General features: G+C 42.7%; 1 protein-coding gene across 1 annotated transcript in view; it reads right to left on the bottom strand.

The window, feature by feature from the left end:
- Window positions 1–785: 785 nt before the first annotated feature.
- The window catches only part of LOC122799600 (mitogen-activated protein kinase 1-like), a 605,676-nt gene continuing 583,593 nt past the window's right edge, over window positions 786–22,868 (bottom strand). Inside the window, exons 11-12 of the mRNA XM_044068770.1 lie at window positions 15,114–15,223; window positions 786–932 (exon numbers count right to left, since the gene is read on the bottom strand). Coding sequence (XP_043924705.1) covers window positions 816–932; window positions 15,114–15,223 — 227 coding nt within the window. The 3' untranslated portion in view covers window positions 786–815. The remainder of the gene's footprint in view (window positions 933–15,113; window positions 15,224–22,868) is intronic.

Genomic DNA, 22,868 nt, shown 5'->3' with positions numbered 1-22,868 from the left:
TGTTGCTTAGATTGCGGTACAGCAAGGATAAGAGAATATTCAATTTTCCCCACAGTAGTGCAATCTCGGAGTGAGAATATTAAAGTGGAGGGTGTGGGGGCAGAGGCCCACGTGAGTAGTGTTTTATTTGTGTAGGTTTTTGGCGTGTTTTTTTTCTGCTAAAGTGCATATTCGATAAAATGCACTTTCATGAAAGTGAGTTCCCTCATGTACATTTCGCTGAAACGTACTTTCGATCTATTGACATAGATATATATATATATATATATATATATATATATAAATACACACACACACACACATATATATATATATATATATATATATATATACACATATATGTGTGATGTGTGCATGTGTATATAGTTATAAAAAGTGTCTGAGTGTGTAATTGATACAAAATTTGACTTTAGCTGCCTTACATTTAAATTGTAAAGTGCTACCCCACTTCCAAATGACGTCAGTCTTACAGTATACTATTCTTATTCCATTACCTGTCATTAATGGGTACACAATGCATACATTTTAAACTGCAGCATCCCCCTGTGCAGGGAAGCAGAACAATTAAAACAAAAGCAAAGTCATTGTCTGTAAGTCACACCACAGATATTAAAAGAGAAGTCTGAAGGCAGCACAGCTGAAGTAAATTATTTGATGCAATAATGTGAATCATTTAGGTTTTCTTTTTAATAGCTGAAATGCCAATTAGGTCCTACACTGCTTTTCTGGGATCCCACTCCCACCTCCTTCCTCTCTCTTCTGGCTGCTGTGCTGTTCAGAGCACCCTTACTCTTCCCTAAATACCTGCAAACACTTTACAATCGGTACCCAGGCTGGAATCGTGCAGTTTCTTCAAAAATCAGCTCCTTCAATCTCTCTTTGGGCAAATCATCCAGTTCTGTCTCAAATGTGAATGGTGATTCTGCTGTAGGCTAGTGAAAAAACAAAGCAGAAACAAACCTCAGAAAAATGTATACACTCATGAACGCAAGCTCTGTATGTTCAATCGTTGTGTGTTCTTAGTTAAGAGTGCAGACACATTCAAGCAATTCAGACAGCCTTGCACAAAAGCACCTGTAAAGGCCTACAATCAGCTGAAGCACAGTGATTTGTTAACCAACCAGCAATATGCTGCACCTGTAATTAACCTTGCACAAATCTGTGTAAAGTGCAACTGGCTACACAGCCTGCTAGGACACACTCACCTGAGTACCAGTTACAGGTCATGGTATCCTTCTTTCTTATTCTTTGCAATACTTCACAACTCTGCTCACATGCCATTCTCCTACGCAGCACAGTTAAGAACTATATCTTGCTATTTTAAAGAAAATTTTAGGAAATGCCTTTTGTGTGCAAACGGACTAAGATTACTGAAGCTCCTCGCATATAAAGTACATAAACCGTACATGATTTGAGAGAGTAAGAAAATTTCCTTAGCCATAAACTCAAATGACCACACTAATGTCCAGTCATACCTTTCAAACTGTCTGCTCAAGAATTCTGAACAAAGCCAAAAAATGTGGTGGTGGTGGGGGGGAGACGGGACCAACAAATTAACAAAAAATTTTAAATGTTGCTCTTGTAAGCTTAGCAATAACAGGTTTTGCATTAGTGTGCATTTTATGAAGGAGAAGTCTGAAACACAAATGTTTGTCATTGTTCATTCATTTGCCAGGCTACTACAGATTTTACAAGGAACAGGCAAAATATGAAAAAATTTGGACATTCTGTGAAATTCTGGGCAACTGACAGGTATGAGTTCACTTATGAGTAGCATTTACTGCTTGTATCAATGGGACAACAGAAAATAATGAAAAGTCTAGGATAAAGGATAAAAAAAAAGAAGTTATGTACCTACCATAACATTCTATCTGTGCTGTCCATTTTCATTCTTCCTGCACTAACAGGACTGGATCAGACTCTGCTGTTTTACTAGCTCGTGGCCACCACCAAACTCTTGAGCTCCTTCCTTACCCATAATGCACCACCCTAACATCCCTCAAATCTTGTGTGCAGCTTGACAGGAAGCCTATAAAAGAAACACCATAAATGGAGTTCAGTACAAAGGACACAGGTGTCCTGAAGCACCTCAATCCTCCAAAGTAAGTTAAGAAATATGGAAGGGGATGGTGGGGGTGCGGAGTTGAATGAAAATGGGCAACACAGAAGAAATGTTATGGGACGCATATAACTTCTTTATCTGATGTTATCCATTGTCATTCATTCCTCAACTAATGGGACAGAGTTCCCAGCTATGTAAATCCATGGGTGGACGCTAAAGATATTCCTGAGTACGTTTGAGCCAAAGGCTGCTCTTCCCCTCAAGACCAAATCTAGTTTGTAATGAATGATAAACGTACGAGGATTTGACCAAGCTGCAGCTGCACATATACCATTCATAGAAGCTCTAGACTGGAATACAGCAGACGTTGCCATAGCTCTGGTTGAATGAGCCTTTAATGGTTTTAGTAAGGGGAAATTAAATTTGTTAAAAAGTAGATGCAGTTTTTCAGCCATCTAGCTACAGTTACCTTTGTAACAGATTTGCCCAATTTACAATGTGCAAAAGAAACAAATAACTGATCCATCTTTCTACTCTATTTTGTTCTACTTAGGTAGAAACCTAGTTGTCTATGAACATCCAGAAGTGCATCATATATTACCCTTTATTTGTATTCATCCTCAGCCTCTTTTTCCCAGTTTTGCACATGGGGTTGAGGTTTCACTTCAACAGTGACAATCATCCTGAGCCATCGTTTACACCACTGGGTGGCTAATCCCTGCCGCAGTAGTTCAGTCTACCACTCACTCACGCACACACTTGCACCTACGGCCAATTTAGAGTATCAAATCCACCTACTGCTTGTCTTTGGAATGTGGGAGGAAACCAGAGCACCCACAGGAAACCCTAGTGAGCACAGAAGACACCCCAGCCATGAATCGAACTGGAGAACCTCTTGTTGTCAGGCAACAATGCTAACCACTGCACCACCACAGCCTCCTGTTTTATTCGGACATTTTGGGAAAAAGACTGGTAAGTTAATGGATTGGTTAATGTTGGATTCTGACACCTCTTTAAGAAGGATGGAAGCATTAGTATACAACATGACCCTATCCATATGAAAAATCAAATATAGGGGCTTAAAAGATAATGCTTGAAGTTCTGAAATTCTTCTAACAGATGTAATTGCTACTAAATAATAGTTTTCCAAATCAAAAATTTAAGATCACATTTATCTGCAGATTCAAAGGGAGAATCTATTAAGGCTTGCAGTACCAAATTTAAATTGCATGGTGGCATGGGGTCTTTTAACAAGGGTCTTGGCAGAAGAGCATCCTTCAAAAATGCTTTGCACAGTTTAGAGGAAAGCCAGGGAAGAATTCTGAAATTCTACATGAAAATTGAAGTTCAACTCGTAGCAATCTCTAACAGTTGATGAGCTTGCACCCTTATTAAACAAAGTTGCTAAAAATTTCAGAACAGAATCAACTGGAGCTGAGAAGGGATCTATCAGATTCTGTTCTGTCCAATAAACAAACTTTCGCCATTTACTCCTGCAGAGCTTCCTAGTAAAAGGTTTATGGGAAGATACAAGTACAGAACGAACAGGAGAAGAAAAAAGTTATGTCTTACCATAACGTTCCATCTGTATTGTTGATCCTCATTCAGTCATTACGCTTGGGTATCGGTTCCGAGCAAGGAACTGAGCCGGCCATTTCCCAAGCTCGTGTCAGCTTCAAACTCTCGAGCTAAACTCTTACCCACAATTCCCCTCTCCCGGTTACCTCAGATTGAGTTTGCAAGTTAAAGAAGGTAGAGGCTACCTCTGGTCAAATAACCTAACAGAACTGGATGGTGAGATCCACTAGAAACCACAGGAGGGGGAAGGAGGGAGGGTCGTAATGACTGAACGAGGATCAACAATACAGATGGAACGTTATGGTAAGACATAACTCCTTTATCTGATATTGCTAATCCTCGTTCATTCCTTACGCATGGGACAGAGTCCCCCCAGCTACCTCTATTCCTGGGAGGCTCTCATGGAAGGACATTCCTGAGCACCATAGAACCGAAAGATGCTCTTCCCCTGGAGGCCAACTCCAATTTGTAATGATTGATGAAGGTATGAGGCGTGGCCCAAATTGCAGCTGCACAGATGTCATGTAAAGAAGCTCTGGCATGGAAGGCAGCAGAAGTTGCCACCAACCTTGTTGAATGAGCTTTCATGGTAGTAGGCAACGAGATATTATGTTGTGTGTCAATAAAGGTCACACAGTCCTTCAACCATCTAGCTAATGTGACTTTAGCAACAGCAGATCCTAATCTAGATCCAGAAAAAGGCAAAAATAACTGATCAGATTTACGAAAGGGTTTAGTCCTGTCTAAGTAAAAATGGATTTGCCTGTGTATATCTAGGGTATATGTAGGCGATACTGTCTGTTTGAATGGTTGGGAAAGAAAACTGGCAATTCAATAGCTTCATTAATGGACATTTCAGAGATCACATTAGGCAGAAATGACGGATTAGTTCTCAGAGACGCTCTATCTATATGGAAAATCAAGTATGGCCTCTTGATACATAAAGCTTGAAGTTCAGAAATATGTCTGGCAGAAGTAATAGCGACCAAAAACAAAGTTTTCCATGACAAATACTTGAGGTCGCAAGAAGAGGCTGGTTCGAAAGGTGGCATTGTCAGAGCTTGTAGAACTAATGATAAATCCCATGGTTGAAATAGGTTCTCTAAAAGGTGGTTTCAGATGATTCACACCTTTTATGAAGGTATTGCTAAAATTAGAAATTGCAGCCAAATTAAGTCTAATGGTAAAGACCGATAGACCCGACTGAAACAGGTCGGCCAGATAGACACTGGTGCTGAAAAGGGGTCTACTTGTTTATCTTTCAGCCAACAGGTAAATCTTTTCCACTTGCTCAGATAAGTAATTCTAGTGGAAGACTTATGAGAGGCAATGAGAATATCACGTACTGGTAAAGATCGATCATTCTGCCTGGCAATCAAGAAAATTGGAGTAGCCAAGCCGTTAACTTCAGGCTGTTCAGATTGGGATGAATCAGGTTCTGTGGGTGTGAGATCAACTCTGGGATTGGATGGGGAATCCATGGTCGATCTAGTAGGTGAGGCCAAAGGAATGGGAACCAAATCTGTCGAGGCCAATATGGTGCTATGAGGATTACCTTCCTCTTCAACTGCCAAGCTTTCTTCAGAAACTGGGGAATGAGAGGAAAGGGTGGAAATACGTAGAGAAGTCCCGAGGGCCAGTCGTGGACTAGAGCAACCCTGGGTGACTGTCCCGGAGGGGAAATCAGGGTGAAGTAGTTGCTGCATTTGTAGTTGGTCGGGGATGTAAAGAGGTCCCAGCAAGGGCAGCCCCAGCGGTGGAAGATCTCCGCCGCTATCAAGGGATTCAGGGATCACTCGTGAGGTTGAAGAATGCACCTGCTGAGCCTGTCTGTTATCACGTTGGAACTCCCGGGAATTTGCATTGCTAGAAGAAAACAGTTTGTAGCCATCGCCCATTGCCATATCCTCATGGCCTCTCGACAAAGGGGGTAAGATTTGGTTCCATCTTGCTTGTTGAAGTACCAGACTACCATGTTGTCTGAGTGAATCGCAACTGTCCCAGACGGCAGCAGGGGATGAAATGCTTGCAACGCCAAAAGCACCGCCCTCAGCTCTAGAACATTTATATGCAGATGGGCCTCCAGTTGGGACCAAGTGCCTTGGACTGTGTCTGACATAACCCCACCATCAGGGAGGGGTCCCTGGTAACTGTGGCCTTGGGTTGCTGGGGGGAAAAGGGGCGAGACCATTGTGAGAGATTGTGTCATCCACCAATTTAAATCCTGTTTACACCTGTGGGTTACTCGAATCATGGCTGAAAGAGGATGCTGAAAAGAATACCATTGGGTGAGCAGTAGCCATTGTAGAAGCCTCATGTGAAACATGGCCAGGGGAACAATGGTGATGGAGGCTGCCATGGAACCCAACAGCTGTAGAACAGAGTGAGCCGTGGATTTTTCCCTTGAAAGGATTGGAATTAGTTGTTGGTTTATCCTTAAAATTCTGTGCTCTGGAATAGCAGCTCTGCAGTTTTTTGTGTCAAAGATAACCCCTATGAATTCTGTCGACTGAGATGGGATGAGATTGGATTTCTGTCAGTTTATGGTTATGCCTAGCCTTTGAGCAGTGAGGAGAGAGCATGCCAGAGCTTTTTCAAATAGATGTCTGGTGGGGGCAGAAATGAGCCACAGTCTAGGTATGGAAGTCGCAAGTGAGCTGTGACAACTACCATGCACTTTGTGAACACTCTGGGGGCTGTAGAGAGTCCGAAGGGCAGTACTCTGAACTGGTAGTGACTGGCTCCCGCACGGAAGCGCAGAAATCTTCTTGATGGCCTGTCCACCTTTATGTGGTAGTACACATCTTGAAGATCTATAGAGCACATCCAACCGTCTTTTTCCAAAAGCGGGAGGATAGACTGTATAGTGACCATCTGGAGTTTTTGTACTCTCACAAACTTGTTCAATACACTGAGATCCAAAATTGGTCTCCAGTCCCCGGTTTTCTTTGGCACCAAAAATAGTCTTGAGTAGAATCCGGATCCTATCTGGTCTGGAGGGACTATCTGGATGACTCTCTTTCTTAGAAGCTTTTCTATCTCTAGTGCTGATTCTTCCCTTTGACTGAGTGGAACGTCGGGAAGATTTTTTGAAGGGACGGGACAAAGATCGAAGGGGATATGATAACCTCTGGTTATGATCCTTTGTACCCAAGAATCAGTGGTGACAGTTAGCCAGGCAGAAGGGCACAAGGAGAAATGTCCCCCAACCACCTCCAGAGGAAAGGAGTTGGGCCGCTCTTCAGAAACGCTGGTAGGATTGACCAGGGAAAAAATCCCTGAAGCCCTGGTTATGCAGTCCCCCTCTGCCCTGAAAGGAGCGTCTTCCCTGTGAGTTTCCCCCTCTGCCTCTGGGGGAGAACTCGGCCTGTGTGTCACGGAAAGGACCCTGAGATTTCTTGAACCATATCTTCCCACTCTTTTGGTTTCGGGAGAAAGCACGTTGAGGGGAAGAATAACGTACACCTACGGCAGAAAGGGTCTTACCGTCTTTGTTCACATCTGGCCAGTGTGCTTTTAACTTTGGGCCCAAACAATGAGGAGGGCTCAATGGGGGCATTAAAAAAGCAAGACTTAAAAGGTTCCACGAAGTTGCACAAGCACATCCAGGCGTGTCGCCTCAAGACTGCAGCTGAACCCACCGCTCTAGCTGCTCCTTCTGGTGTGTGAGATATCAATCGCATAGAGGAGTTATAGACTCAATGGTGGCCAGCTGAGAGGCCACTTTGTCACGGACTTCGTCAAACACTGCACCAGCCAAGGTTTCAGAGAGCTCAGAAACCACATCTCTTTGAAGCCTGGTAAAATGTGCCATATAATTCTGGGACCGGATAGAAAAGGTCACTGAAGCAAAGGTGCGCTTCCCTATTCTGTCCAGGGCCCGGGACTCTGTTAGGCGGATGGACAGTCTGGCTTTCTTCTGCCAGATCCTTTTTTGTTGCGGCCGCCACCCTCAAAGCATCTACAAAAAGACCTTTGGACCAATGGGAATCTGAAGTAGGAGGGGACAAGATCTTATCTGGCCTCCAGGGAATAGCTTCAACAGTATCAGGGGCCTTCCAAGCATGCTGCACAATGAACATGACAAGTTCATTGGCAGGTGGAGTAACCCATAAGGTAAGGGGGCGGGCGCGAAAGGCCTGCAGGAACACAGATTCCTCAGGGGTCAGATTAGAGGGCTGCCAGTCACCTCTCTGTTTCAGGATTTCAAGGATATCGCCAAAGGATACCTCAGAGGGTGACCGAGGGGATCCTTCCCCCTCATCGAAATCTGTCTCTTCGGTGAGGGACTCCTCTGTGGAGTCCATGTGCTTCCTCTTATACAAACTTTTCTGGTGGACCTCCTCAGTGGGAGAAGCAGGGGAAGACAACAGAAAAGGGGATTCCTGAGGGAATATGTCCTAAGGCCCTTGCACCCGGTGTCTGCTAGGTGCAACTTGTGAAACCAGTGTTCCAGAGGAGGGCGGAGGTATAGACAGTACAGTATCATCAGCAGCAGCGAAAGCCTTCTCCATCAGTTGGAAGGCTGGTCCACCCGGAAAGGAATGTGTCTAGGACAGGGGGCACTCCTCCCCTAAGTGGCTCAGCCTGCCGACTCGGAGTCCCTGGATGGCTGCGGAGCAGCAAGCTATGCGTGTCACAGCTGACATCCTGGGTTGTAGCAAAACTTTCCTGTCAAGAAGGCAACTGCATTTCCTTAGTGAGATCCATAAAGGGAACCGCAGAAGGGGAAGACTGTACTAAATACATGGACTTCAAAGGCAATGAAGGAGGAGAATAAGGTGCCTTTGGAGATGGGTGATCACTTCCCAAGGAAGGATAGTTCCTGGGAGGTGGAATACCTCTTGCCAAGAATGCCTGGTCCACAAGACGCAACACATCATGTTCGGAAAGACTTCTAGTGGACCTCATAGAGACTGAGGGAGAAAAAGGCCTGTCCACAAAACAGGCAGACTCTGTGCCCATCTCATCTGACCACACTGAGGACAACGGTGCCAAGAAAGACTGAACTATTGTAGTCTGCACCAAAGTAGTCATTGGTGCCGATGTCATTGTCTGCACCGACACAAGGATCGGTGCCAAAGTAGTTGTCGGTGCCAAAGCTGGAACCGACAAAACTGGAGTCAACAATAAAGGCCTCGGTTCCAAGGAAAATTTCTGAGCCGATGCGGTCAAGGTCTGCACCGACTGAATGGTCGGTGCCGATACAGTGGTAATGGTCTGAACGAGGAGCCCCTCGGTGCCGATCTGTAGAAGGCTGCAGGAGAGGGTGGAGTCGAAGGCCTCGGTGCCGAAGGTCTGGGCGCCGGAAGCACTGGGGCTGAACAGAGCTTCGGAGCCAAAATTTTAGCTTTTGGTTTTGGTTGATGACGGTCCTCAGCCGGGGAAGAAGGCAAAGATTTAGCCTTAGTAGAAACATCCATTTTCTTATGGGCTTTAGGAGGGGTTGAGAACTCTGACCCAGAAAAAGCCTCTGAAAAAGGAGATTTTTAGAAGTCCCTTCAGTATCAGCTTATTTTTCCTTTCTAACAAAGTTCTATTAGAAAAGTTCTCACAAATAGTACAAGGTGGTTCAACAGATAAATGGGAAGCTCCCAAACAATGAACAGAGAGAGTGTGCATCAGAAGTAGGCAGTGTGTCTCCACAATCAGAACACAGCTTAAACCCCGGACTACCTTTTTTATCTGCCATATTAACTAATAAAAAAATACCAACAATGGTACAAGATAGTACCCGAAGGTATGAAAGGGAAAGGGATTACCAACGATGGTAAAGAGAAAATTACCTCGCGGTAAAAAAGGTAAGTAAAGGACAGAAAAAACCTGAGGAAATTAAGAACGCTAAATGCGATAGGGCAAGAGACAATAAGATATCAACTTTTCTGACAGAAAAGTAATTTGTAAAGCAATTAAACAATTGACTGTACTTCGCTCAAGAGAAGTAGCTTGACACGACCGGATGGCAACGCGGCAAACGAAATCTGGGGTAACAGGGAGAGGGGGATTGTGGGTAAGAGTTTAGCTCGAGAGTTTGAAGCTGACGCGAGCTTGGAAAATGGCTGGCTCGGTTCCGAGCTCAGAACCGATACCCATGCGTAAGGAATGAACGAGGATTAACAATATCAGATGCACTGGTTAATTGACTATTAAAGGAATTAGAGAAACCAAGCTGCGTCTGAGGTTTGAGACATCCGGGTGGAACCATGCCTGTCGGGTGAGACAGGTGGTCTGGAACTGGATCCAGAATCCAAGGTGGATATAGTAGAAGCAGCCAAAGAAAGGGGAACCAAACTTTCCAAGGCCAGTAAGGTGCAATAAGGATGACCTTGCTCTTCAACTGGGCTGCTTAAAGAATTTGGGAATTAGGGGAATTGCAGGATAAGCATACAGAAGAGTGTGGGGGGGGGGGCAACTGTGGAGCAGAGTATCCTCGGTGATTCCTCTGGTGTGTGTGTGTGGGGGGGGGGGGATCAGGACAAAGAAGCTGCTGCACTTGTTCAGGGTAAATGTCAAAGGATCGCAGCAAGGCTGGCCCCACCAACTGAAAATCATTTCCATCACTTTGTCATCGGCAGACCACTTATGACGTAGCAAAATGGACCTGCTCAGTTTGTTAGCTATCACACTAGACTTCTCCAGAATATGCATTGCTCTTAGAAAGCAGTTGGAATACATCGCCTACTACCACACTGAGGACTTAACACAAGGGATAAGATCTGGTTTCCCTCTTGCTTGCTGATGTACCAGACTACTGATATGTCTGTGTGGACTGCAATTGTCCCAAATGGAAGAGAGTCCTGGAATGCCTGGAACACTAAAAGCACTGCTCTCATCTCCAGAACTTTGATATGTAGGTTGGCCTCTACAGGGGACCACGTGCCTTGGACCGTTTTCCCCAGGAAGTGCTCCCACCCCCCCACAGAATCTGAGAAATGTCTGTGGTCTCTATAGCCTTGGGCTGAGGAAGGATAAAAGGATGACCTTGTAACAGCTGTTTTAACTGCATCCTCCAGAAAAGGTATTGTTTGCATACCTGGGTTATTCTCAGCTTCGCAGACATGGGCTGAGAAATCACGGACCATTGTGTTGCTAGCATCCATTGTAGAATTCTTGTGTGGAATCTTACTAAAGGGACTAAAATTATTGCCAACACTGATCTCAGGGCTTGCAGAATCAGTCGGGCTGAAATTCTGGTGCTGCAAATTATTTTTCTGACCTGCATCCTTATCGTTTGCACTCTTGATAGAGGAAGAGAAGCTACCATAGATACTGTGTTGAAAACTGTTCCTATGAATTCTACAGTCTGGGCTGGTTACAGAGGAGACTTGTACTTTATAGTTATTCCCAGATGTGATCAGGTATTTAAAACTAGAATCCGAACAGGTCTCGCACACCTGATCCCAAGTTTCTATCAGTCAATGCCTGGTCTGGAAGGTAATGAGCCGGTCATCTAAATATGGAAACACCCAGAATCCTTGTAGTCTCAAGTGAGCTGCAACCACTGCCATGCATTTGTTAAACATCCTTGGGATATGGTGAGGACAAAGGGCAGTGCTTGAACTGACCATGACTCACTACCAGCCAGAAGCTCAAGTACCTTTTGGATCATCTGTTCATCTTTATGCGATAGTACACATTCTGAAGATCTGTCGAGCACATCCAGTCTTCCTTGCCCAGAAAGGGCAGAATGGACTGAACCATGAGCATCTGGAAGTGTGTGTGTGTGTGTGTCTGTGTAAAACAGACTTGTTCAACACACTGAGATCCAAAACTGGTCTCCAATCTCCTGTTTTGTTTGGCACTAAAGAATCTCGAACAAGTTTTGGATTCTATCTGGTCTGGTGGGGCCTCTTGGATGACTTTCTTCTAGTAGCTTTTGGATTTCTAGTGCTGCTACTTTCCCCTGATTGAGTGGGACATCAGGTAAAGGGAATTATATAACCTCTGGAAATAGTTCTCTGCACCCAGGTGCACAGATAAGAAACCCCCAAATGCCCCCAGAGGTAGGCAATCGGGCCTCCATTCAAGAGCAGTGAAAGGGTCTGTTGGAAAAATAATCTCTAGACCCCATGTTTTGTAGGCCTCTTCTGCTAGGAGGCGTCATCTTCCATTACCATTCCCCCTCTGCCTCTGGGGGACAGAGGGAACAAACTGTGTGTATTCTGGAAAGGACCCCAAGATTTTCCGAACCACATTTGTTGACCTCCCCTTTGATTCCTGGCAAAGGTCCTTTGACAGGTCGAAAAAATGCAAACCCACTGCAGAGGGTCTTTCCATCTTTCTCACACCTACAGAGAGTCCTTTACCACGAGGCCAAATAAAGAAGCGCCATCAAAGGGAGCACTGATAAACTGAGTTGAAGGGCTCCATAAAATCACCCAGGTGCATTCAGGCACACCTTCTGATGGAAATGCCTAAATCCGCAGCCCTTGATGCGCCTTCTGCAGAGTGCGAGAGTAGTCTCATGGATGAACTGGATATAGCCTATAGGTTAGCCAACTGAGAAACTACAGGAGACTGGGCCTCAGCAGATCTGGTTCCAGAAACAGATTACGATAACCCTGAAATCAGATCTCTTTGTAGCCTAGTAAAATGTTCTACATAGTTCCATGAGCTAAGTGCAAACGTCGCTAAGCATAAACACACTTCCCGAATATATCTCCCTTGATGGAGGAGGACGGACAGTGGAACTCTGTTCAGTGGCTGTCACAACCACAGCATCTACTGGAATCCCTTTACTCCAATTTCCCCGGCCTACTTGTGGAGCCAGAATCCTGCCTGGTATCTTAGGGATTGTCTCAATGTTATGAGGTTCATTCCATGCTCACTTACAGGTTAAATCAATAAGTTCATCGGATGGCGGAGTAACCCAGGAGGTAGACGGACAAGTACCAAATGCTTCCATATGGATTCCTCAGGAGAAGGGACTTGGGAAGACAAGCCACCCTTTTGCTTTAGGATCTCAAGAATGTATCCAAATTAGATCATCAGGTAGTGATTTTGGGGTCCCCTCCCCTTCACCGAACTCAGTATCCTCAGTGATACACTCATGGAGAAGGAGTCCAAGTGCCTCTCTTGTTTACTTTCTCTGCTTAGGGACTTCAGTGTGGTGGTCCAAAGTATCAGAAGAGATCAAAATATCCTACTGGGTAGACTAAAAGCTTTGGCCTGGCTGTCCCTGTGGGGTAGAACACTGAGGATCACAGTGCAAAGTCATCTGAGAAGTAGAGGGTGGATCCAAGGAGGAAAGATTTGTCTGACCTGCCGGAGTAGAGAACACTCTCTTATTATCTCAAAGGCAATCTGCTCCAGGGAGAAGGAAGCCAATGGAGCAAAGAAAGTTTCTGACTCATCTCCTCCCTCCGACCCAAGAGCAATCCACCCAAGGTGGAAGATGCAGCAAAGCTGTCTAGTGCCAAAGCTCCAAGAGGAAGAGATTGCTCTGAAAACATCAAACTCAACCCCACACTCTCAGATCTGACAGGGAAGCTTTGGCTCAGAGTGTCATCCGGCTCTGAGGATATCGGACCCAATGCACTCAGAGCAAGTCAGATCCAAAGACCATGCTCTCTCTGGATCCGAACCAGATGGACCAGGAATGCTCAGTCCCAAGGGCTGCAAAACCACAGGCTGAATTAGAGATGGAGGTATAAAATCAGTGGAGTGGTAGATGGACGGACTTCCTGAACCAAAGGAGTAGGAACCAAGAGAACTCCTTTCTGAATCTGCTCTGAAAAATGTCATCCTCCTCTCCACATCTGGTTCTAAGAGACTTCTGGAGGAAAGACAGGATACCAGGGACATTGATTTTGAGTGCTTCTCTATAAAGGGAGGATGACACCCTGGAAGGAAGCAGATCCAGGTTTGATGAAAAGGTGGTCCTTGGTAAAGGCTTAGGATCAGAGGCTGTAGGATCCAAAATATGTTTGGTTGGATCAGAGGATGTAGGATGCGAAGTATGTGTGGTCGGATCCGAAGATGGTTGATCGGACATAGCTTTGGATCCAGTTTTTGTTTCTTCTTGTTTCAATAGAGGTAGAGGCCAGAGAAGAGAGTCTAGACCTTTTCTGAAGCAATGGCTTCAGAAAAAGATGTCTGTAATCCTTTTTAAATCAACTTATTTTTCCCGCCTGTTAAAAGTCAGGGACTGAACACACGACAAATACTGCAGTTTTGTTGTAAGTGTATTGCTACTAAAAAATAAACACACAGACTGTGGGCATCAGATAAAGGTCATGTGTGCACACACTTGTCATGTTTTAAAATCTGCTGGACCTCTCTGACATTTTTGTAGTTGAGAGAGAGGAGTTAAAGTAAACTTTAAAAAAAAAAAAAAAAAAAAAAAGGTAGAAAGGAAAAGGAAAAATACCAGTCATGGTATTTAAGAACTACAAGAAATAACTTGTAGATAAAGATAAAATACTAACAATGGTAACAACAGAGATTACACTACATGTAAATAGTGTACAGGGAAGGGAGCTAGGTTTTACACTAAGTGTTAGAAAGAGAATGGAGGAAATGACAAGATGACAAACGAAGATAAAATATCAAAGAGATAGTTGTCTATAAAAGTTTTAGAAAGACAGTATGAAAAATTAACTTATCACTGAAAACTTGAGAGCTGAAGGCAACCATGTCTAAACATTAAAGCTGTAAACAAGATCTGAGGGATGTTAGGGATAGTGTATTATGGGTAAGGAAGGAGGTTGAGTTTGATGTTGGCCACAAGCTAGTAAAATGGCAGAGTTGGATCAGAGGATCGGATCTGATCACATTAGCTAAGGAATGAACAAAAATGGACATCAGATACTATGTTCCCACCTGATGAAGAAACTTAAAATGCTACTTTTATTAACAAAATGGAAGTGATGCAGTGAACTTCTTTGCATATATTTGGAGCTTTCTGACAGCTGAGCGTGTGACCAAATGCAGCCTCACTTCCACAAAAAGGATGATTCTGCATGCTCCAAACACTTTTGGCTAAAGCAGATATAGGATATATTTTTAAGAAATGTATCTAAATTCCCAGATATAAGACAATAGTCTCTTTCCATTCTATCTTACAATCCTGAACATTCATTTCAAATCTCCAGGCAACCGTCACTTATTTCTGGCATGCACTTCAAATGCTATTTGTATTTACAAGATACTTTCCACTGCATTAAGTACTGCTGTGCTTTGTTTAGCAGCCCAGAGGATTAAGGCTATAAGCTGTTAAAGAGCTGCTTCCTATTATTCCAGGGGTTGACTCACCTCAACCTCCATTTATCTACAGTGCAACTCTGAGCAAATCACTCAACTAGACAGTGCTTCTGGGTCACCCCCCTGAAATGAGAAATCCAGTATGCTTACCTTAAACACTGCTTAAGTGAAAATGGGTAAAACTTTACGTATGTATAAAAACAGCTACACTAAAAACCCTGCCAACTGCTAGAAAACAGTGATATGTAATGCGGTATATTTTCCAAGTTACCTCATCACTGGGGTCGTAGTACTGCTCCAAGTAAGGGTGCGCCAACGCTTCTTCCACTTCGATCCTCTTGTGGGGGTTGAATGTTAACATCTTATCCAACAAATCCAGAGCTGAAAGCATAAAATGAAATATCTTGATGAAAGCTAAAAAGTCCCAACTACTTGTTCTGTTCTCATGCATAAAGGCGAAGGTATACGGAAATTACTACTTTGAAGAAATGCAAAATTAGACTACTAAAAGGTGAGACTACAGTGTTAACTCACTTCAGTTCTTTAGTCTTTAAACTGAGGATACACTTTATAACACTGGTGTGAAACCGCTTAACTTTGATACTCTTTCTACCAGTGTTTACTGCCACACTTAATGCGATGCGTCTTGGCAAACCCAGCCACACAGGGTGGCTTTCTGCAGCATAAACTCTCACATTTACATAAATGGTAAAGGCAAGTGAGGTACAAATGGATAGGTTTAGTTCTCAGTACTCCCACAGTGGACTGCCTTTACAATTTCCAAAGTCAAACTATCAAAGTAAGACTGCTGCACCAATCCTTGACACAGTACTTTAGCTGTTTACCACACCTCTACTTGTGTTGTGATGTCATACTCTGACTACGCTGGGGCTTTGCTACATAAAACTTTATTATACCATGATCCCCCCAAAACGTGCACGCTGATTGGCCAGCGTGCCCGTTGTAAATAGAGTTATACTAATGGAAAAAGGTCCGGTCGCCCGGACTTTTTTCCATTAGTATAACTCGATTTTAAAACATTGTTCGCTATGTTAAATGGGTTTAACATAGCGAGACAGTTTAAAATAAGCAACGGAGATCTCCGCTGCTTATTTTAGTGTCTCGCCATGTTAAACCCATTTAACATAGCGAGATTAGTTTTAAAAGCAACGGAGAAAGCAAGATCTCCGTTTTTTATGTCTCGCTATGTTAAATGAGTTTAACATAGCGAGACAGTTTTAAAATAAGCAACGGAGATGTCCGTTGCTTATTTTGAAACTGTCTCGCTATGTTAAACTCATTTAACATAGCGAGACACTAAAAAAAAAGCAACGGAGATCTTGCTTTCTCCGTCGCTTTTGCCCACAGCTCTAATGTACTGCGCAGGCGCGCAGTACATCAGAACTGCCGCGGATGCCAGACATCTGCGGAAGGGCAGTAAACAGGCATTATACTATGCCATTATTTAAGAAAAGGAATAGTTTCTTTTCTTAAATAATGTCATGGTATAATAGCAATAACCCACTTCTGGGTGTGGGTAATGCTAAATTTACCACGGTTGGCTTTGTTTGGTCCCTCGGGCTTCGCTCTCGGGACCAAACCACTCCAACCATGGGTAAATTTAGCATTACCCACACCCAGGCGTGGGTTATTGCTATAATATTTTACCTTACTGTACATTCGATTATGAAGGTGGACCATTTGATTTACTTTGGCTATCAGTCTGAAAACATTTGAGTCCTGATTCCAGAAAACATTTTATGAAAGGCACATTCAACAAACTTGAAAGCTTTTTTGCTGCACCCCCAGGGTGTGTGTGTGTGTGTGTGTGTGGGGGGGACTCCCCAAATATACACTAACTCCATATTGTATAACAATGGGAAAAAGGATTTCAGGTACAGCAGCGAGAAGCTGAGAAGTGCAAGTCAGACTTCTCACAAAGATATTAACTAATCAAAACTGGCAATTTTCAATGATGGCAGCAAAAATCCAAAGTAACGCTAATTGCCAGAAAAAAGAAACAGTGGAGAAAGTGAGATAAACTCTAATCAGACAAACAGATGGGGAAGAATGAAATGGACATCATCAGATCACTGTGATAATGTAAGCCAAAACTTTTTAGTATAAAAAGTAATTTTCAATTTTTAGGAGTTACTAGCTTCTAGCAAAAGCTTAATTATCGGATTCATAAAATAATCATCAGTGGGTGAAGTTAACACGAAATATATGGGATGTAATAAAGCACTGTAACAGTCAGCTTTAATGGCGCAATGATTCTGCACTAACATTAGCGCATAATTTATAGATGAGCAAGAATCCTGTAAACATCAAGTACTGCTGATATAAAGGAATGGGAAATAATGGAAATAAATTAGTCCACTGTATATGAAATTAGTGTGCATAACAAGTTTGACAAATGGCACAGTGGTTGCCTTGCCTCCTCACAGCAAGAGGTTCTCCAGTTCGATTCTCATTTGGGGTGCCTTCTGTGCGGAGTCTGTATGTCCTCCCTGTATTCATGTGGGTTTCCTACCACGTTATAAAAGACGTGTCTGTAGCGTTTCTCCCCAGGCTTCCTCTGAAAATCAGCTTTGTTCCAAGTCAATCTTTCCTGGTAAACAAATGTAAAACAGAGTACTGTCTGTTAAGATTAAAAAAAAAAAAAAGGCAAGTTCATGGGAAGAGAAGCTACATTTGCCAATGCCCCACAAGTTGAAATCCTTTATAGGAAGTTAACCCTGCTTGAATAAGGAAGAGAGACTGGATTTCTGCAAAATTTGGGAAGGTAGTAGGCAGACAGGTTATGACTTCACATGGAACAGTACTTACCCAGTTATACTGCAAAGGAACTAGACCCTATATGGGAGACTAGACAGTCATTTGATAAACAATTAAAATAACTGGTAGGGGTGTCATTGAGAAGATAGTTAATATGTGTGATATTAAATGGTCACGAGTACCCTGGGCATGTTATGATAAGGTTGAAGCAAATGCGCTATTTTGCATGTGATCAATCATTTTGAGAACACCAATGCATAGAGTGAATTAAATGTCTTTGGAACAGACAGAAGATAGACGTGGGATTTCGAGAGATGACAGAGTATTGTAAGTCAGTAAGTAGAAGAAGGAATAGGGGTAGGTCTTATCAATGCTGGTAAACATGACATTTTCACAAGGGAAAAGTCAACTCATGTTGTGTGTGTGATTTCTAGATAATGCAGTACACACTCAACGTGAAGGTATTATTCGGTACTTGCGTATTATCGCAACCACATGTCTCACCTGGTGTAATTCATAATGTCATTGCAGAGCAACTGTATCTGCAAGTCAAAAGGCGTGTGTAAACTCCAAGTTAGTATTGTATCGCATTGTTTCAGAAACAGGAACAGCAGCAACATTCCTGGATATAGTGTTTTACCGACGACACTTAATGAAAAGTAAAATTAACCTGCCTGCTGCTACATATACGGCATATGTATATCATTACCTACTGACTTCTATCGTCAGATAATCTTGGTGACTTGGTAGTCAGCTACACAATTTAAGAGGGGGGGGGGGGAGACAGACCAAAAATGTGTTAAAAAGCTGGAGATTGTGTTATAAGCTGGACAATTGAGAGGTCTGTAACAGGTGCAACGGCAGCGAGACACAAGTGGAAATCAGATGCACTGGAGAAATCAGTTGCAGTAGGAAAAGCAGCAGTAGTAATGTCCAGGAGCCCATTTAATTTCTGACTGCAGAAATAGTTTCACTACATATAACAATCTGCAAAGTGACATTAACAATTCTACCTTTTACATTAATATTTATGCCGTAACTGAAGGGAAACTTTGGCAATTAAGTAACGACAGACATTCCTGTCAACTTCGTACTCCCAAGAAATCTGCCAAAAACCTAGATTAATGGAAGGACAACAGCCTAAAAATGTGGGTACTTCTTAAACAGTGATACACTTTGAAATTGACACAATAATGTAAAATAATGTAGTCGCCACGTGAACGGCATATGAATGTTTGGTAGTTCCGTATTATCAGTTAGAAATTTGGTTGCGATAATACGCAAGTGCCTATTATTCTATGTGACTACGATAAAAATGAACAAGTTATTAAGAAAGGTTGGTCACAGAATAGGTAATTAGATCTGAGTGTGTGACATAAGATTAAGAGTTGTTTAGTAGTAACAAGGGTGGGACACAGAATATGAGCAACATGAAAGCAGAATGTGATCATGTGGGAAAATGTATAATACAGAAAGTGTGGAATGAAACAAGAGAAATGCATGCCTAAGATCAAAAACAAGACATGCTCAATCTTAAGGGGGGGGGGGGGTGATTGGGTTAGAGCGATGCCTTATCAAAACAGACAAGGCTCAAGATAGGGTAGCTCGCCAAGTGTAACTATGTATGTAGTTAGTAAAAACTGGTTATATAGACGTGTCTTAACAAGTGAAGAGACGGTACAATACAGGCAATTAGAATTTATATTCACACTGTAGAATTAAAGATGACATGAGAAAATGGAGGAACAGCCTGGCTAGTTAAGAATTCAAATGTCAGACCAAGATATTAGCTTGGAGTGTAAAATGGTCTTGTAGATAAAGAGCAGAAAGTTTCAACATACCTGCAAATGTTACAACTGATATTGGTCAAAGCGGGAACATCAATTATGGTTAAGATATAGGAATGACAAGCTATGCTTCAAGTTGTGAAAATGAACAAAAGGGGAGGGCTGATTATAATATTCAGAAAGGAAACAAAAGTACAGACGGATGAGGACAGAAAAGAAACAGGGATGCTTCATAATGGTCCAGGGACACTGGCAAGTGTGTTATCAGCCACCAAAGAGCAAGTTTGACCAGATTAAACTGTGTGAAGGAAGAGTAGCTACCAAGAGGGAATAATGCTGGTAGAAGGTGACTGGAATATAACTTGTGAAGAAAGACTTCATCAGGAAGCCTGAAAAAGGAAAGAGTGCATCTAGAAGCGTGATACCAAGGAAGTCTATCCAGATTATGTCCAGAGGTTCAACAACACGGACAAGGCTGGAATGATGCTGCATTAATAAGGAGCATTACAGCTTGCTACATAACCTAGAAACTCATCCTATATTAAACCATACACAAAGTGGTAACACTTAAAAGGGAAATAGTGAAACAAATAATGGCATTTCTACAGGTTTATTGAAGAAACGTTTTTAAAACTGGATGAAACAAATTGAGTTATGGAAGAGCAGGAAGAAAAGAGGGGACTCGTCTGAATACTGGGATAAAAAACACATTCGATATTTGACATCTGCAGCAGTAAAAGACTAGGGTGAAGAGCAGCTTCCCAGGGCACAACTGGCAGATCCCAAATGGTCTTCAATGCAATACTCTGCAGTTGAAACTGAAGTACTTTAGCTCACTGGTGGACATAAACTATAGCAAGCAGTGCGCTATGTGGAGTATTTTTTTTTTTTAGTTGCAGAGGCAAGAGGAGGAATATTTGGAAGGAATTAAATATGGAAGGGCTGCACTGAGAGAGTAGTTAAAGGACTATAAGACTATTTGGGCAGAGACTTGGGCAATGAAAGATGGAAAGCTGTTATCTGAAAGACCCATCAACAGCCAAAGTAACAGGGAATGAGGAAGAGAAATTAGAAATAGTAAGGATTTATAACAGCCTACATACAAGGGAAGAGCAGGAATGAAAGGGAAGTAGAATTTTTAAGCTGGAAATTTCAAAACTGGGAATATGGAAAAACTAAGATTGTTAAAGGACACTTCAAAAGAAATAAAAGCATATTTAAGAAAACAAGCAATAGGAAAGTCCCAAGGTTCAGACAGAATCCCAGTTGAATTTGAGAAACTAGAAAAACAGAGAACAGTTAACAGTCTGGTATAAAATGTTTAATGAGATATGTAAAGGACGGTTAGTGTAGTCATGGAAACATGCAGTCATTGTCAGTTATACCCAACAGGAAAAATCCACTTGACCCAGCTTATTATAGACAAATATTTATACTGATCCACTACTACAAGGTGTTCGTGGTAATATTAGCAAGTAGATGGTCAGGCTTAATGTCATAGGGTCACAGAATTAGATGTATGTGTGGCTTTTATCTAGAGCAGACAAAAATGTCTGGCATCATCAATAAGATTTTAATACAGCAGGATGCAGAAGAAAAAAAAACTAACATTAATAGCATAAGATTCAGATAAAGCAGTTGGAGTCAGCTGGCTTTTCTGGAGAACAGTCCTGATGGCTTCTGTATTACCACACAAATGCTGCAGCTACAGCTTCATGTCTAAGGAGAGGAGCATGTGCTAAAACTGGATGGCTTCTGTCAAGTGCGAAGGGGAACAAAACAGGGTAGTCCCTATACCTACACTGCTTGCATTATTTTTAAAGCTCCTAGTGACAGTGATTTGACAATCAAGGATAAAAGGATGCAATTGTTATGGAAATTGTAACAAATAGCATTGTTCAAAAAGAATACGTTATGCAACTAAACTAGAATATGACATACCAGTGATATTAGAGGCCAAGCAAACTCAGAAATTTGGATGTAAAATTAATGAAGGAAAAAAGTACAATAGCATTAAATTATGCACGTGATTTAAAGTAAAAGGATACCCATTTTTGGAAGGTCACTATAGGAAGCGATACCTAGGAATTTGTATTCAGTAGGAAGTAACAAAAGCAGCTTAGGACACTTGGAAGGAAATGAGGGACAAAAAAGTAAGATGGAAATGTTGGGTATGACAAAAGATGATAGTACCAAAAATATACGTAGAAAGTTGCCTGTTCAGAGGGGAGGCAAATAGAGCTACTTGTGGAGTGCTCCACTGGTGGACTATGGCCAGAAACGCATCCCTGTGAAGCATCCACTTGTGTGACTGTGTTATGGACCTGCTCAGAGAATACGCCACTCTGGTCTGATCTGAGGGAATATAAACTGCCTGAAGGCTTACATGATACTGAACAGCCAGATTCCAAACCTGAAGAGCTAGTCTGCGCACTGGAGATAAGACCTTGTCCTTCCTTGCTTGCTGATATACCACATCACTGTGGTACTGTCGGAGAATCCTGAGGGGCTCTAGAAGGGAGAGAGAATGAAAGGTTAGAAAGAGCTCTAATCTCTTTGATACTGATGTGGTCTTTTGTTGGAGACCAAAGGCCTTGCACTTTCAGAAGACCAAAGGAGGGCCCCATTCCACATCCAAGGCATCTGTGAAGAGATCTTGAGAGGGGAATGTGGGTTGAAAAGGCAGCCCTGGGTTGAGGGACAACTGCTGAATACACCACTTAAGTTCCAGCTTAAGGCATGGAAGTAGAGAACTAGAAAATCTAAAGGATGAGAATGTTGAAGCCAAACTGTCTTTAGGAACCACTGGAGATTTCTTATATGAAGTTTGGCCAGAGGGAAGCATGGGAATGCGGGAATTCATGTAACCCAGAGCACTGAGAAACTCCCTGGCTGTAACTGAAGCTGGAGAAAGAAGGGACTGAAAGAAAGCAGAGTGAACTCCTTGGGATGAGGCAGAGATACCAGTATTGGTACAGTCTGAAGCCTGCATCCTAAAAAACATGATGCTGAGGAGGAATCGAGAATGATTTTTGGAAATTTACAGTACACCCCAGGCTTTGCAGAAGGCAAATAAGCAAAGTGTAGATACTGAATTAAAATCTCTTGAGAAGAGGCCTGAATCAGCAACTCGTCCAGGTAAAGTAAGATCTGTATTCCTCTCAATGCGCAGAGAGCAATTACAGGAGCGAGGTATTTATAGGTTCATAGGTAGGTACTAGGCTATCGGCCCAAGTGCCGGAGCAAGCCTAGCCAACAAGGTTCCCTGGCTTTCACCACCCAAGAAAGTTATTTTCCTGTACCCCTTGGTCAGCAAATGTTAAATAAATATTAAAATGTGTCTGATAGTTCACAGCTTTCAAGGTCAGGGTAGAAAAGTATACACCTTCTTACTAGGCCTCTCCATAGTTCTGTTGACCTTGTCAGAAGGATACAACTTTGTAGAAATCAGTTTAGAAGGT

The sequence above is a fragment of the Protopterus annectens genome, chromosome 4.part0 (genome assembly GCF_019279795.1).
Source record: "Protopterus annectens isolate FY-2018-M chromosome 4.part0, PAN1.0, whole genome shotgun sequence".
NCBI classification, from domain to species: Eukaryota; Metazoa; Chordata; order Ceratodontiformes; family Protopteridae; genus Protopterus; species Protopterus annectens.
Note: the sequence above shows the minus strand (reverse complement) of the source record. Positions and strands in the feature narration are given on the sequence as shown.